Source organism: Phascolarctos cinereus, unplaced genomic scaffold, assembly GCF_003287225.1.
Source record: "Phascolarctos cinereus isolate Bilbo 61053 unplaced genomic scaffold, phaCin_HiC Scaffold_726;HRSCAF=1367, whole genome shotgun sequence".
Lineage (NCBI taxonomy): Eukaryota > Metazoa > Chordata > Mammalia > Diprotodontia > Phascolarctidae > Phascolarctos > Phascolarctos cinereus.
Window position 1 is genome coordinate 152,338,038 of NW_027556098.1, and position 18,388 is coordinate 152,356,425.

The window sequence follows — 18,388 nt, forward strand, 5'->3', positions numbered from 1 at the left end:
ACAGTTTTTCATTTATCTTGACTAACCACAGAATCCTACCTTTGTTGCATAAGTTGGCTTTTCTATTGCTTCATCCCCAATAAAGAAGTCTAGATCATCAACACCCTTCATCACCCTCCTTTGTGCTTGATCTCCTACTTTTGCAGACTCCTTGATAGCAATGCCTTCAAAAAGGAACACAAGTACTCAGACATATTAAAGGTTAGCATTCCTCAAACTACACTTATACAGCATCTTTCATCTCTCCCATCTTGGATATACACCAAAGATGATCTTTCATTTTATCACAAACACTCATACCTGAGACCATATATGAAACTTTAAACATATAAATAATGTCATGGAAAAAAAAAACTTCAAGTGTAATGAAAAGCTAAAAAATATACAGAAAGAATGTTTTTAAGTATTTCAATAACCATGAGATTCATTTCAGTTTTAAACCACAGATATTATCACCACCTCCAAAGTCATCTGAAAGTCCAGAAAAGTTTTCAAAAAGTGAAATACACTGACAAAAAAGAACTACAGAGGAAATGCAAAAATATTTTCCCCTGTAAACTTTTCTATCCCATAATTCTGTACCACAAATTATGAACCAATAATTTAAGCTAAAAATACTAAGATTTAGTTTTAAATGTCATTTTTTTAGAAAAAAATCAAGCCATTTTTCAAAACCAACAATAATTCTCAAACTATTTGGCAAATTTAACATATCACACCACAGCTAAAACTTAAATTATGAAATCTCTGAATCCTTCAAGTTTTAAACAGTTCTTCATTCAAACTAGTCCTTATCTAAATGTATTTAGATTGACGTGGCATTCAACTATGGCACTGTCATTTATAATAGTTATATCCTTAATAAGTTGGGCAGAGAATACTGAAAGAAAAATTCTGTATCCACAATCAGCCCTTTCTATCATTAACACCTGACTATCAGAATTAGGAAATCTTGTAAATCAGAAGGGGACATTTATGTCCAAGATTCCCTACAAACTTGTCCAAAAATTTGCCCAAATTGCTAAGTATTTAGACAGCCAACTGAAAAGTTAATTATCTTGAATTTATTTTAGTACATTTCTACGTTGTTTGCTGATACATGTATAAAAAGAAATACTACAATTGCATACTCCAGGTTTAGTGTTTCTGGAAAATATGGCAATTCGAGAAGACGGTTAAGTTGGATTTGGGGTAACAAATATCTTTAAGTTCATCCTTACTGAACCAATGGTATATAGTAAAATAGAGGTACATGACCTGAGAATAAAATCTTAACAAATGAGGACAGAAATGGTGAAAATTAGGTAATTGGTAGGCTTTTGAAAGCTATATACAAAACAGTATTTAATCAAAAATGTCATGCTTATTCTATACATTTTATCATCCAGACAAAAGCTAAAAACTTTACCAAGAATTGCTAACTGCATAAAAATCAAAAACTGAGAATACCATTTAAAATTCAGAAAGCAATTTATCATCCAGGTCATAGCAATATCCACACCTCATACAAAAAAATGTGCTCCAAGAGACTGGCATTATAAACAAAAATGTGTAGCAACAAGGCTTAGCTTACTAATACCTTCTGAGTATAATTTTCAAGGGTTAAGAGGAATAAACAACATAGTGCCAACCTTATTACTATATGAAATACAATAGCAACCATACTTCTACTGAGGTCTTGTAAGCCTTTCAACTAATACACACACACACACACACACACACACACACGTATATATCTATATCTATCTATATCTATTCATTTAAATCCCACCTAAAAACTTTTAAGAAGACAGAAACAGGAAAATTTTTGTAAGATATAATTATCCTTGAGAATTCCCTATATTCCTTCAGCAACTCCAGTGGTTTATGAAGAAGATTTGTACATTCAGTTAACACGCTCTACATTCTCACGAGCAATATATCTCTAATTAATAGTGGCATCTATATGGCTCAAAATAAATTAAGCTACACAAAGTATTACTTAACATGCTTTCTGATTTAAATACTTACTGTGATTAAATGATGAAAATAATTATAAATACCATAAAATTATTATAATACTGAGTCAGCAGCCTCAGAACTAGCTTGGTGAGAGAGACTTGAAAATCCAATAGTCATTTGCAGCAAATAAAGAAATTATAAATATTCAGATCGTCATAAGAAAAAAAATAAAAGTCAAGTTTGGATAAGAAATGAAGCAGCAAGAACACATAAGACCAGAAATGGGATGCAAAAGTCTAACAGATTACTTCTATACAGCTTTCTAACAAATTAAACCTTCTAAATCCTGAAAGGTAGATGCCTATCCAATTCCATTGGTGTTACTTAGGAACAAAAACAGGAATTCCCTGGAGATTTTAGTATTACAGGATTTATAGTTCAAAGGGACCTCAGATCATCTAGTCTTATCCTATTTAACAGCTGAAGAAACAGGTCCAGAGAAGTTAAGTGATTTGCCAAAGGTCACATAGGTAAAAGGATCTACACTCTAATGATTTCCTGTAATGCACTTATAACCATTACATTAAATTCAATGGATCACAGAATAAGATTTGGAAGAACCTTTAAAGGCCATCTAGCCTAATACCCTCATTTTACAGTTGAGGAAAGTGAGGCATTCAGAGGTTAGCTGCTTTTTCCAAGGTCACATGGGCAAGCCACAGTAGAGATTTCAACCTAATCTTCTAATTTCAAACCTATGCTATTTCCACTATACCAAATTACAAAAAGCATATGAGATTGCATACATGGTACTATGGCCTATTCTGCAGAATTAACAAAGCACAATTTGAAATAAAAACAAATAAATTTTGTCAGACATTTTCCTGGGAGTAATTTTATATATATATATATAGCTATCATATGTATAGCTAAGATATTCAACAACAGAAACGCAATCTATCACAAAATTAAAAGACAACATGATACATAAAAGTAAAAACAAAGAAAACCAGGGCATCCCTTGTTAAAACTTCTTAAGACTGGACATCAGTGAAAAGTAGAGATAATGTCCTAACAGTATTAGCATGAAAAAACAGATTTAAACCCAGCTGAAAAGGCAGTTTTATTATCATTTCAGTCTACAACACTGCAGCTAGGTGGTGCAATAGATAGAATACTGGGCCTGTAGTCAAGAAGACTCATCTTCTTGAGTTCAAGTCTGGCCTCAGACACTTATTAGTTATGTAACCCTGGGTAAAATCACTTAACCCTGTTTGCCTCAGTTTCCTCATCTGTCAAATGACCTGGAAAAGGAAATGGCAAATCACTCTAGTATCTTTGTCAAGAAAATCCCAAATGGAGTCACAAAGAGTTGAACACAACTGAAATGACTGAAACATATAGGGATCTTATATCACAGGATATATCACAGATATCTTTGAGGCAGTTAGGTGGTGCAATGCATATAACAGTGGGCTTGGAATCAGGAAGACTCATCTTTATGAGTTCAAATCTGGCCTCAGACACTTACTAGCTATATGACCTTGGACAAGTCACTAACTCTGTTTGCCTCAATTCCTCATCTACAAAATGAGCTGGAGAAGGAAATGGCAAACCACTCTAGTATCTCTGCCAAGGAAACCCCAAATGGCATCACGAAGAGTTGGACACGACTGAAAAAAACTCAACAAACAACCACAACCATCATTAAGCTTAAGATTAAATGGCATTATTAAGCCTAAGAGTCATTGTTAAGATTAAATGGCAATACATTGTTCAATATTAAATAACAATGCTTCATCACCATAACAGCCCTGATATACAAACTATCAAAACTCAAGGAATGCTTGTTGCACCACTGCTCCACAAGGCTGTATGTGAGACTGTAAGAAAGCAGGACAGCTGAGGTGCTAGAAGCACAAAAGAGACAGACAACAAATATACTTTAAAGACACAGTGATACACAACTTCAAAAACTCAGCAAAAACTTGTAGTGGTGGAAAATATATCAACTGATAATGAAATGAGATACCTCATTTTTAACTGTATGGAGCCTAAAATGAGAGATACAGGAATAACAACAGATACAGGTCCTGTGGTTACTGAATCATAAACCAAAGGAGTCCTCCACATATCTGTAATGGAAGGGAATCAGCTACCCATACTCATAAAGAGCAATGTCAACAGCCCTGGAAGAAGACACTCCAAGTGGATTTTTTCCCCCAATTGATCTGTTTCTTCTTTCACAATATGACTAATTTGGAAATGTTTTTACATGACTGCACATATATAACCAACATCAAATTGCTTATCATCTTAAGGAGGAGGAAGGTGATGGACAAAGAGAAAATTTTGAACTTAAAATTTTTTAAACATTTATCTTTACGTTTAATTGGGAAAAAATAAGATATTGTTTAAAAGTAAAAACAAAAAAAGAGGTGAGGAGGGAAAGGAAAAGGGGGAGATATTTTGTCCAATATTTTCTAACAACTAATACCATCCTTTCTTCTTTCAGAACTTTAATTCTAAATTTAATGTTAAATGTATTATTTATAATTCCTTTATTCAGAGTCTTAGAAGTACATGGCACACTTCAAATATGGCAAATTATATGTCTATTATTACGGCAAAATTGTTTACTAAGTAGACAGAAGTTTACAACAAGCAGGAACAATATTAAATCTGTGCATTCATTTGAGGCAGTACTTACATGAGGGGATGATAAACTGTGGTTCTGTATTTCCAGCATATCCAAGTTTTGTATACCTGAAAAACAGGTAGTATTCTGTAAAACCCTCCATTAGCATATGAAAACGAATACACTACAATACTGAAATTTAATATTCATCTCTCCCTGGAAAAGAAAATCTATACAATGATATATACTGTAAAGTACATGAAAAGCACCATTTTTTAAAAATTTGAACCTTGCTGTAGTATATTCTTCATTATCTTCCTAAATATTTAAAAAGGACTTTTGACTATTACAAATAAAAATATAACAGCTAAAATTTAATAAGCAGCATGTTTTGAACTGTATGCCTCAGGTTAAAAATGATTATCCTGTGGTCAAGGTCCCATGAATCCATCCAGGATGGTGGGTGTTAGGAAGAGAAGAAGCTATTCTCCTTTGTCATTCTCCCCAACCCCTTCCTTGCCTATCCAAAACCCACTGAGAATGTCTGGTAGCAGAAAGATCCTCTACCACCAGGGTTGGCCTACCTCCTTGTATTCCTCCTTTGCCCCAAAACTCCATTTTTCCTTATAAGATGGAAGACAATCAGGCCTTACTATCTGTCTTACTACTGCCTCCTAAAATCATTCAAACCTTATCATCTGTCTTGCCTCTGTATTCTGAAGCACTATCATTTTAACTACTTACATTACATAACCTAAGGACTTTGGAGCCTTTCAATGCACCATGAAGTGAACTTTCTTTTATATATTGTTTCCCCCAATAGGACTGTGAGCTCCTTGAGAGCAGGGTTTGTCTATTTGCAACTCCAGCACTTAACACAGTGCCTGGAACTAAGTGTTTGATAAGTTATTTTTCACTCATTCACAGATAAAACAGATTTTCACCTGATCCTGGTACAATCTTATGACACAGTAAAAAAAAAAAGTTTATCTTTGGAGATAACTGGGGGGGTGGGGGGGGTGCTAGAATCCAACAGAAGTTAAACATTTATTATTAAGTACCTTCCACGTATGTACAAGGAACTGGAGATACAAGGATAATAAAAGAAAGTTCCTGCCCTCAGTGAGTTTATATTCATACTAAGAGATGTGAGATACTTTTGAGAGAGGGAAGAGTTATCAGGGACCCTTTGCTCAAAGACGTAGCACACCAGAGTCAAGCCTTGAAAGAAGAACATTCTGAAAGACATGCATGAGTAAGGAAAACATTGCAGGGATGAGGGGGAGTCTGAACAAATTCTTGGAGGCAATTAGTACAAGTACTTAAGTTTGGCTAGAATGTAGAACGAGTGAAGGGAAACGGGCATAGAAAGATTAATTAGAATCAGAGAAAGGACAAATTTCAGGCTAGAATCTATATTTCATCCTATAAGCAATGAGGAGACCTATGGAAGTTACTGAATCTCAAAGTCCGACCTATGCATTAGGAAGTGTTTTTGGCAGCTGCATGAAGGACAGATTAGAAAAGAAAGAAATCTGAAGACACGGTGACAAGTCAGAAAGCTATCAGAGTAGTATTTTCAATCAATCTCTCTCTCTCTCTCCAATGATTTCTTCCACTCTGCCTTCAAACATGCCCAGTAATCAACTCTATCTTAAAAATGAAAATTTAAAAAAAAAAGCCTTGTTAGATTCTTATCTTTCTCAATGGTACTAACTAGCAATCTCTTAACAGATCATCTCATACTCATTCTTCTTTATCTTCCTCACACGCAATACACCAGAATCCCCTGTAATCTTCCTCCTTAACTTCCCCACAGCCAATGTCCCCTCTATTCCATTAACACTGACCTCATCATAGCAGTTCAGTTGTTCAGTCATTTTAGGCACGCCAAACTCTTCATGACTCCATTTGGGGTTTTGTTGGCAATGGCTCTGCCATTTCCTTCTCCAGATCATCTTACAGGTGAGAAACTGGGGCAAACAGGGTGAAGTGACTTGCCCAGGGTCATAGAGTTGGTAAGTGTCTGAGGCCAGAGTTCAACTCAGGAAGATGAGTCTTCCTAACTTCCTAACTTCCTAACTTCAGGCCCAGAACTCTATATACTATGCTATCTAGCTGCCATCATCATAGTGCCTCATCAAATCAGAATTACTATAAAAGTCTCTTTTTCAAGTACCTATCCCTCCTTTTTTAGTCTATTCCATGTAACAGTGTTACTAAACTGTAAAAGCTTCATAAGTACACAGGAGTTGTATTATGTATCTTTTTTATTTTTTATATTTTTATATCAATATATTCTATATATCAATATTCTTCTGGTGATGCTATATGGTAAGCTATGAAATACCAAAACTTCCAAATGAAAGTTTCAGGTCATCTAAATAGCAATGGATAAGTACATGGTGATTTTAAGTAGCCAGCACCACATTATCAATGAAAAACTCCAAAAAATATAAGTCATACTACCAAAAAAAGACAGAGAAGTCACATACTGTGAGCAAAGAATAACCAACGGTAAGACCTAAGCAACATGCCCAGATCTAGAGATGCCCAACATACTGAATGGATCTTCAATGGCGATTTATGAGATTCATATAGCATGAGACTTGAAAGGTAATTGTACTTATGAGATCACAGATCAAAGATATTTCAAAATATTCTCTCTAGCAACTATCACAGTGATCTGTACAGGGTAAGAGCCTGATGAATGTTTGTTGAGGGAATAAATGTTAAATTTTCCTAAAACACTACAAGGTACTTAATATCCATTAGTTTAGTATTCAAAGAAATCCATAATCTGGCCTCTCTCTTTCTAACCTTGTCTCCTACTATTTGTCTATACTACCCTTTTGCTCCAACTAAAAACATTCTACTCCTTTTCCAAAAACATGTGAAATGAACTGGAAAACTGTGTTGTGCTTCTTTGTTTCACTTTCTCCACTTGGAATTTAAGTTCTACTCTTCCCTAAAAGGACCATAGGATTACTGAACTGTAGATTTAGAACTAGAAGGGACATTAGAGACTCTGTATTCCAATCTTTCACTTTATGGATGAAGAAAACTAATGCCCAAGAGTTGAAATGACTTGCTCAAGCTCACATAGCCTCAAGCAGGTTTAAACTCAGGCCTCTTGATTTCAATCCAGTCAGTCAACATTTATTAAGCATCTACTATGTGGCAGGCACTGTGCTAAGCACTGGGAGTACAAAGAAAGGCAAAACAGCCAGTCCCTGGTCTCAACAAGCTCACAATCTAATGAAGGAGACAACATGCAAATATGAAATTAGAAGGATTGGGAAAGGTTTCCCATAGGAGGTGGGATTTTAGCAGAGACTTGAAGAAAGCCAGGGGGCTAAGATGAAGGACAGCATTACAAGCCCAGGAGGAGATGGGGAAGGAGATGGTATATGTAAGAAGACTGGAAAAGTAGGAGGAAGAAAAGTTACAAAAGGCTTTAAATGCCAAACAGGATTTTATATTTGATTCTGGAGGTGATAAAGGAGTCACTGGAATTTGAGTTGGTGGAGTAACATGATCATTCCTGTGCTTTAGGAAGATCACTATGACTGCTAAGTGGTGGATGGACTAAAGCGGGGAGAGACTTTCAGCAGGCAGACCAAAAAGCAAGACTATTCCAACAGCATAGAAGTGAGACATTAGGGCTCTCACCAGGGTGCTGACAATTTCAGAGAAGCGAAGGGGGCATATGAAAAAGACGTCAGTTACTAAGGTATAGAAATTGACAGATCTTGGCAACAGATTGGATATGGGGGTGATGAGAGAGTGAGGAGAAGATGACCCCTAGGTTTCCAGCTGAAGGACTGGGATGATAGCGGTACCCTTGACTGTAATCGGGAATTCTGAAAGAGAGGGAAGGGTTTGAATGGAAAGACAAAGTCAGTTTTGGACATGCTAAGCACAGGACACCCAGTTTGAGATGTCTAATAGGCAGCTAGACATATAAAACCGAAGGCCAGCAGAGTTTGGACTGGATAAGAAGATTTGAGAATCATCAGTATAGAAATGATAATGTAATCCATAGGAGCTGATGAGATAACCAAGTGAAACTGTATAGAGGGAGAATAAAAGAGAGCCTATGATAGAGCTCTGACACCCAAATTAGCAAAAGTGACCTGAATGAAGATCTGGCAAAATAAATTGAGAAGGAATGGTCAGACATCTAGGAAGAGAACCAGGAGAGCAGTGTTCCAAACACCAAAAAGATAAGAGTATCAAGAAAAGAGTTAATGATAGTGGCAAAGGCTGCAGAGAAGTCAAGAAAGATGACAGCTGATAAAAGGCCATTAGATTTGTCAATTAAAAGATTCTCAGCAACAACAGAGAAAGCAGTTTCAGTTGTATTACAACTATACCATGGTTCTTCTCAAATGGAAGTTAAGTCCCAGTGACCTCTTCTCCAAAAATGTACCATTCATACTGCAGGAAAAGAGTAAAGGGTGACATATACTATTTATTTTCATGTATCCCAACTAGACGTTAAGGTCCCAAAGGGCAGCAAACCACCTATTTGAAAACTCAAATCAAAACAGAGTATCTTGCAAATAGTAGGTTCCATGAATGGGTTGCTATTTGTTTTGTCTTTTTTTTTTTAATGATTCTATGGACTATTTTGTATTCAAGTTAGTAAGTGGTTGGAAGAATTACCATTAGATATAAATTGCCCAGATTAACTGAAGAGGAAGTAAAATACTTAAATAACCCCATCTCAGAAAAAGAAATTGAACAAGAATTACCATTAGAATCAACAGATAACTGAAAACTGCACTTTTGGGGGGGATGGTGGTATAAGGGGAAGGTATGAGTCAAAAAACAAATATTCCACGTTAAAAATTCAGTATTACAGTACAGGATATTAATATGGAAGCATTTTTAATATACATAAAATGACTTCTTGTAAAAATTATAGCTTAAAAGGAAGTCATCTAAACCAAGCACCCTGATCCATCTTTTGAACATAAAATTACAAGTAACAGCTATTTTTATTCTTTTTTGTTCCCAATAGAAAACCTCTAGTAAATCACTTACAAAACATAATAGTATAAAATGCAGTCAAACATTTCATCTAAATGAGAAAAAAAAATCTAGTCTAAGACTAGATTTTAGTTTAGAAAAATAAATTTAATCAGAGTTTTACTTGGTTGTTATTATACTAATGTAAAAGACAAAGACAGAAACAAATTTTATAGTTTCATGGCCACATATCTGTTTTATAAAAGAAACGTTAAAACCTGGAAGCTCTTCTGAGCTATAATTTAAACTAGAAAAACTTTCCAGTTTACAAAGGTTCTAGTAGTATCATGTTCATTGAAAAAATTAGATTTAGCTGGTCAGAAATACAATTCTACAAAAACAGTATAAGTACAATTAAAATAAGGTCAACAATTCTCCAATGAGATATATGCTAATTTTCATGGATAGCGGGAATTTCCCTCAGCTAGGTAGTTCCCTAAATATAGGACCAGTTGATACCCCTATCCCATTTCCACTACAGTCAGAATCTCAATTTTATGTCAACAAGTAGCTGAAAAGCACAAAGTCTCAATGTATACAAAAAGGAAAGATAACGAACTCTGTAAATGAGTTTGATTAATTTCTGGCACAATTCTAGAATGTAATATTAAAGTGACAGTAAACAGAAGTGAAAGTAGTAATGACAAAGAGACAGCAAGGCTCTAGTCAAGGATAAACTCTCACCAGATTAACTTCATTTCATTTTATGATAGAGTCTTCAAGCTAGGTACTTCAGGCAAATGCCATAGATAGCATTTACCTAGATCTTAGCAAAGCATTTGACAAAACTCTGACGCTATTCTTGTGGAAAAGATGGATAAAAGGGAGATGTATTATAATACAAATAGATAAATTCAGAAGTGCTTGAATAGCAGGATTACAAATTGGAAAGAAGTCTCCAGGGGACTGCCCTAAATAAAGTCATAGATGTTATGCTTATGAAATCTGTGGATTACACAAAGTTGGAAGAACAGTTAATATACTTGGTGATAGGATTATAAAGTATCATGATAGGCTAAAACAGACCAAATCTATTAAATTTAATAGGGATAAATATAAAGTCTTACACTCAAGTTAAAGAAATCAATTTCACAAACATGAGATGAGGGAAGAATGACTACAGAGCAGTTTGTCTGAAAAAGACCTGGAGGTTTTACTGAATATTGAGCTCAATGAGTCAACAGTGTGGTAAAGGAGGTAAGAAAAAGAATGCATTTAGGCTGCATTACGATAATGCCTAGGACTAAGGGACAATAGTCCTGTTGAACTTTGCCCTAGTCATATCCCAATTAGAATGTTATGTTCGGTTCTGGAAATCACATTTTAGGAAAGCTATTAAGTCTGAGAATATGTAAATGACAGCAACCCAGAAAGTGAGGGGCCTCAAATTCAAGCCACATGAGAATCCACTGAAGGAAATGAAGATCATATACTTGAAGGAAGAGAAGATTTGGGAAGAAAACAGTTATCTGTCTATAAATATCTTAAGGGCAACAGTGAAGAAGAGAGATCAGACTTGTTCTGTTTGGATCCAGAGATAGGATTAGAAGCAAAGGGCAGAAAATGACAAGAACAGATTTGAGCTTGATGTAAGCAAAAAACTTCCTACAAATAGTATGTTCTGAAAGTAGAAAGGGCTGCCACAAGAAGCAGCAGGTTCCCTTCTCACTTGAAGTCTTCAAACAAAAGCTAGATCACCACTTACAGCTATGTTGTAGAGGGTTCATAACCTCCCCCCCAAAAAATTAAAGTTACATTGTTTTTGGACAAAAGCCATCATACTTTCTCTAAATAATAGCTGTAGGAAACTTTTTTTAAAAATCTGTGTACAGTGGATAGAGCTCTGGCCTCGGAGTTAGGAGGACGTGAGTTCAAATCCAGTCTCAGACACATGACACGTACTAGCTGTGTGACCCTGGGAAAGTCACTTAACCCCGACTGCCTCACCAAAAAGAAAAAAAAATCTGTGTACAAAGAAAGACAGCAAAAAGCACATGTAGAAAAATGAATCTTATACCATACATTAAATCGCTGTTGGGAAGGCCAAGCATCAGTATAGGTCACATCTTAAATTTAGATGAGGAAAAAAGGAAGTATGAATTTACAGTGCTTCTAAACTTATACAAAGTCACTCCACAGTCTAAAGGAAGACTCTAAGGACACAGCGACCAATTAGAAAAGTATTACAACAGTCCAAGTAAAAGATAGCAAAGGCCTGAAAGGTGGTTAAAGTGGGAATATAAAGGAGAATAATATGGAACTAGAATTGACAAGAGTTAGCAACAGAATGGATATGAGTGAGCAGAGTAAAGTGAAGAGTCAAAGATGGCTATTAAAGTTTGGGACCTAGGTGACTAGGAAATAAAAGTGGAACCATCCACTTATACATACATAGACAAACAAGAAGGACATAGATACTGAGTGGAAAGATTATGAGTTCATATTCGACTTTTCTTTTTGCCATTAAAAAGTTCCTCTCAAATAGTTTCATAAGCAAAATATATGTTAAGCTATTCTTTCCTATATGAAGATAGAGGTTACTTCTGTGATCAAGAAGCTCTAGACTTTTTTATGTCCATGAATGAAAGTGAAATCTTTTGTTCACTGATTCAAATATTTAAACACAATTTTCTAAATCAAGGGATACCAAAGAAATACAAAAATACAGTTCTTGATTTCCCAAGCACTTATAATCTAGCTGTAGATATGCATACCATATTTCCTATTTAATTGCTAGGAAAAAAGGAAAAATATACTTGTGATAGAAGATAGCTGTCTAGAATAAGATGCTGTCCAATGTCATAAAACTCTCAAGCAAAGGGTAGCATATGATTTAAGTGACAAAATGAGTTACATAGTTAAAGTAAAATTGGAATTCAGAGAACTCCTGACCAGAGTAACTGGAAAAGGACTCACAGATGAGCAGAGACCTGAAAAATAGATAGATTTTAGATAGGAATAACGAAAAGAGGAGGAGAGGTCACTTGACATTTCTCCTGGGCACACCGCTGCCCAGATCAAGGAAAGCAGCAGAAGAAAGGCTTGGAATGAGCAAGGTATATTTAGAGATAATGCAAATTCCAGAAAGAGAAAGGGAGGGTGAATTTATTGAAGACTAGAGAGATAAGGTTGAATCTTCAACCATTCTCCCATTTTATCAGTGGTGTATATATAGCAAGTAAACTGGTAGTCTGTAGTGAGGAACACAGGAATACCCCTAACTTTAAGCTCATTTGTATCATACCATACAAACAAAGGGTGTTAGTGAGTGTGCATACCAATTCAGTGCCAGGTTATCAAAAAACTTAAATTCATTGAAAGCATTATCTGCTACTATCTATTACAAGACTGAGGCCAAAACTGAAAAGGAGGAAAGTGAGATGGAATGCATTTGAGAAACTATATAGCACTTTCAATGACCCCAAACTGCACCCAAGAGCAAGACAGCTATAGACAGCATGAGTGTTCTCCTAGTTATGTTATATAACTGCAAATCATGAAATGCCTTTCTCCAAAGAATCTAAAATTTAGGTGATCCAAAATGGAATGAAGAGAGGAACAGTATGTGTAAGCTGCCAGCATATTACTGATTTATACACAAGAAGTGGAACAAAGATGTCACTGAGATGTATAACTTAAAGAGTAGGTAAACTGGTTGTTCAAGGAGTGTGAGGGATAACTAATGTAGGTTGAAGTGCTGTATTACTACCTACACAACATTAAAAGGCTAGGTAAAAGTTTCCAATCTACCACGTAGATATTATTTGGCTGACTTATGAGAAGTCATATACAAGAATACACACGGTAAAAAAAGAATAGTTGTAGGTTATTACTACTTCTACTTCTATCAGAAACACACTCATATATTTTATTTCCTAAAATATGGTATAATAGATAATGCACTATACATGGAGTCAAAACATGTGAGCTCAAGGTAAGGCTTCCTATCTATGTAACTCAACAAATCACAACACTAAGTATCACTTCATTTGGGGATAAAAGTGAAGTATTAATTTGTAAATAAAATGACTGTAAAGAAAGCATTATATAAATGTGATATTCTTCTCCATGATAATATAATCTATCAAACTTGAAAATAACCTTTCCCTATTCTGGAATCTTTGCTTTCTTTGTCAATTTCAGCTTCAAATTACTTTTAATGTGGCAACAAAAAAACTTTTCTAAAAATTTGCTCTAAGCCAATGCCCTTTAAATACATTGTGATAAGCATTATGTTACGTTCAATACCAAACTCAAAACATTACAGTATTTGTGACAGCAACCCATTTTACATACCCCAGCAAAACCACAATAATTATAATAGGTCAGTAAGAACTAACATTTTATAGCATTGTGAAGTTTGTAAAACACTACATAAGATTTATCCCATTTGATATTCCTAAAAATACTGTGAAATAGCTAATGTAATTATTACTACCCCCATTTTACAGATGAGGAAAGAGGTTCAAAGATGTGATTTGCACATTCACTTTCTAGTGTGCTACAGAAAGGATAAGAACTTGGTTCTGCATAACTTCAAGCCTAACACTCTGTTTGTACCATGCTGCCACCAAGAATACAGGCTTATAACATGTAAAGTATTTAAGATGCAATTAGAAAGCTTTTGTGAATTTTTATGAATATGTGGGCAGGCAAAACCTGGTTTGCCACATTTTAAAAGCTGCTTAGGACATAAAAAGAAAAAAAATGCCACATAAGACACAATTCCAAACTATATTCATATCCTTAACACTGAAGGAAAAAAACTTCCTATGCCCTATTAAATTATTTCATTTTTAAAAGCCTAAAAGAATAGTTTTTCAAACAGAAAAGTAAAAATTCACACATAGAAATTAGCAAATTTCAAAATACATTTCACTTCTATGGAAAAAAGAAAGATCATTTAGGGCAGCTAAGTGGCGCAGTGGACAGACCTCTGGCCTTGGAGTTAGGAAAACGTGAGTTCAAATCTGGCCTCAAACACTTGATACTTATTAGCTGGGTGACCCTGAGCAAGTCACTTAACCCCACCAAAAAGCAAGCAAGCAAGTAAGCAAGAAAGAAAAGGAAAAAGAAAAGAAGATCATTCTCAGATTTAGAAACCCTTCCTAGCAACTTTAGACTTTCATAAAACCACAGATTTTGAAGCAGGAGACCTGGCATGGCAAGTCATCTAGTCCAACTCCACCATTTTTTGTCTGAAGAAGCTAAGGCTCACAGGGTAAGTCACCTGCCCAGTCTCACAGGTAGCTACAGATTTGGCATTTGAATTCAGGTCCTCTGACTCTATCCCTGCTACTGTTATAATGGAAAAGCAAGTTTTTCTGTTGGCTCCCACTGATTCAAATCACTGCTTTAATAAAACTGATTTAGGCAGTCAAAACAGTGACAATACAAATAAAGTGACTAAAATGTCTATATCCTTTGAATGACAAATTTCATTAATGGGTTCATAACCCAAGGAAGTCATAATAAGAAAGACCCAATATATACCAAAATATTTATAGCAGCATTTTTTTTTGTGATAGCAAAGAATTAGAAATAAAGTAGATGTCTGTCTACTGGATAATGACCAAACAAACTGTAGTATATGAATGTAATGGAATATTACTGTGTTGTAAGAAATTGTGTGTATGATGAATACTGTACAGAGAAACACGGGAAGATCTACATGAAATGAGACAGAGAGAAATAAGCAGAGTTAAGAAAATAACACACAATAATTACAACAATGTAAATGGAAAAACTATACACCAAAAAAACAAAACTGAATGTAACAAAATTATACTGATTGAGCAGTACTTAATTGAAGAAATGAGAGGATGTTTACAACGCACTCCTTCATGAGTTAAAACCCCAACTTCTACGTGTTGCACATTTCTTGGATTTTTTTAATCTATCCATCAGTTGTACTTATTTTTTTCCTCTTTAAAAAATACTATTTGTTATATGGGATGGCTTTCTGGGAGAGTCAAAGATACTTGGGGTAAGTATGATAGTATAAGAAACAGAAGACATCAATAAAAACTTATTTAATATGAATCACAAATTATGTTTAATATATAAAATAAGATACAAAGTATACATTTTGTAGGAAAAAATACAATGCTGTTCATAATATTTAAAACACCAATTAAACAAAAACATTCAAGTAATGTTAAGTTCCATTTGAAAACAGTTGTGCCCATTTTTAAAAACTTTTAGGCCCTACCTATGTACAGGCAAAAAAGAGCAATTTACAATAATATTATAAAAATATGCTTTTAATAAAAAATATTTTAAAACTCAGATTTTCCAAAACAAATGTGAATCGATTGTTCACTTGATAATGGAAAATTATTAGGTTAAAGGAATCATATAAAATTAATATTCATATGGTCAAAATGTAAATAGCCTGTAACATATACATCCATTCAATCAGCATTAAATACCTAAGACAGTTTCCAGTCCTCAAAGGGTGAATTTCATTCAGCAATATTTATTAATTATCTATTGAGTGCAGAATGCCTTGCTAGGAGCTGAGGGAGAATACAAAACTTAAATAAAACAGGATTCTTGCCCTCATAGAATTTAGAGTAGACAACTAGGTGGTACATCACATATACCACTGCACTTGGAGTCAGGAAGACCAGAGTTAGACCTTGAGTAGCTGAGTGACCTGGGCAAGTCACTTAACCTTTCTTTGCCTCAGTTTCCTCCTCTGTAAAATGGAGATAATGATAGCACTGTTTATAGTAATAAATGTAGCATACAAATAATTATAACAATAAACACATTAAAGAAGTGCAAATAAAGTGCTATTAGAAGTTTAAAGGGAAAACCAAAGCAATCAATAAAATTGAATTTTTAAAAAGAAAACAATATTCAAGAACACTGTGAGTAAAGGGTGGGGAAGCTTATTTCTAATAAAAAGAATTATGAAGTTTCATTGAAGGAGTAGCATCTTAAGTTGTTTTAAGGAAATTCACCAATGAACTTTAATTTTAAGGAAACAGCACCAGCGACTGATGTGACTGATGTTGTTTTGGAAGTACAGCTCAAGGTGAAATGAGTCTGGCAAGTGACAAAGTATGGTTTTTTGTTTTCGTTTTTAACTGACCTAGGGAAAAGAGGAAGCTCAAAGAAGGGATGGCACTGCTGCTTAGTGTGAACTGGAAAATAACAATACCACCAGGGAGAAAACAACTGAACCTTTATTTTGCTTCTATTTTTTTTCTGCCAAGGAGAACAACTTTTGTCTTAGAAAAGGCAGAACAAGAAATAGCTAAGTAGTTGATACCCAAGATGGTCAAGGAGATGATAAGAGAACACCTACTTGGGGCAGCTAGATGGCACAGTGGATAGAGCACCGGCCCTGAAGTCAGGGGGACCTAAGTTCAAATCCGGCCTCAGACCAAACATTTGACACTTACTAGCTGTGTGATCTTGGACAAGTCACTTAACCCCAATTGCCTTTAAAAAAAAACAAAAAGAGAGAGAGAGAAAACACCTACTTGCTCTTCACTAATTCAAGTTAACTAACCCAAAAGAAGAATATCCTAGAATTCTGAAAGAATCAGCAAATCTGATTGCTGATTTAAGTCGTATTTGAAAGACTACAGAGAATAGGAGTACTACAGAAATGGAAAAAGGAAATCGTCCTGATTTTCAAAAACTGAAAAAGAGTGAAAAATGGAATCTGAAAACTCTAAGTCAATGAATTTAACTTCAATTCCTAGCAAAATTCTAGAATGAATTACTAAAGAGATAATTAAAAAAGATCTGGAAAAGGAAGCAATGTCACAAAGAGCCAGTATGGTTTCATGGCTAAGTCATGGCAGGCTAACCTCAATATCCTTTTTGTGTCCAGGTTACAAGATTAGTAAACCAAAAGAATGTTGTAGATATGGTTCCACTGGCTCTACAGTCAGAGGACCTAAATTCAAATCCCAACTAGTTAGGTAACTTTGGTCAAATGCTTTTTTTTTTCCATCTGAATCTCAATTTCCTCATCTGTACAGTAAAATGAAGTGGTACTGAATGATCTCTAAGGTCTTTTCCAGTTCTAAATCCTACAGTCTATTTTCATGGCCATCAATCTTTTTAAGTGTTTATCACCTCACACCTAAAACTGTAACAATCTTACCTCCCTGACTCTAACCTCTTTCTCTCAGCTATCCACCATGCATACTCTACTGACATACTGATCTTTAAATATATTTTGTCCTGTCATTCCTCTACTACTTCTAAAAATTATTTTATTGGTATTTTAAGGAGCTGCCAGTGGAAAAACTCTACCAAAGCAGATGGCACCTTCTCCAACTTCTCATTATTTTGGACAGAGACCTACCCCTCCATTCAGATTAATCTTCTCGGTGTCCCAATGGGTCACATATTACTGATAGGTCAAAGGGTTGTCATGAAGCTCAAATGTAGTATCCTTGTATATGTAAATGAGGTAATTTTGTATCTTAAGAGCACTGCAAACGTTGAGAAGCTATATAAATATCACTATTATCTCTTCCCCCATTCTTCATAATAACCACATGCCTGAAAAGCTTTTCTTTCTGTCACAATGTATCAATCTCTCATGACTCTGATCTAATTCTATCTACTATGTGAACTCTATCTACTCCAGGCCTCACCTATATTGTCATTCTCTGAAATCCCCAATACCTCAATATATCGCACAATTACTTACTAACAACTACCATTTATTGTTTGTTATATGTACTAGAATCCACACCTTAAGTTAGGAAAACCTGAGTTTAAACTCCTGTGCCTCTGACACTTTAA

The 18,388-nt window shown here is 34.9% G+C and overlaps 1 protein-coding gene across 1 annotated transcript in view; it reads right to left on the reverse strand.

Annotated features, from left to right (window-relative positions):
* ACTR3 (actin related protein 3) overlaps nucleotides 1–18,388 on the reverse strand; it is a 58,330-nt gene that overhangs the window by 23,562 nt on the left and 16,380 nt on the right. The window contains exons 2-3 of the mRNA XM_021009421.2: nucleotides 4,652–4,707; nucleotides 40–164 (exon numbers count right to left, since the gene is read on the reverse strand). Of these exons, the coding sequence (XP_020865080.1) occupies nucleotides 40–164; nucleotides 4,652–4,707 (181 nt within the window). The remainder of the gene's footprint in view (nucleotides 1–39; nucleotides 165–4,651; nucleotides 4,708–18,388) is intronic.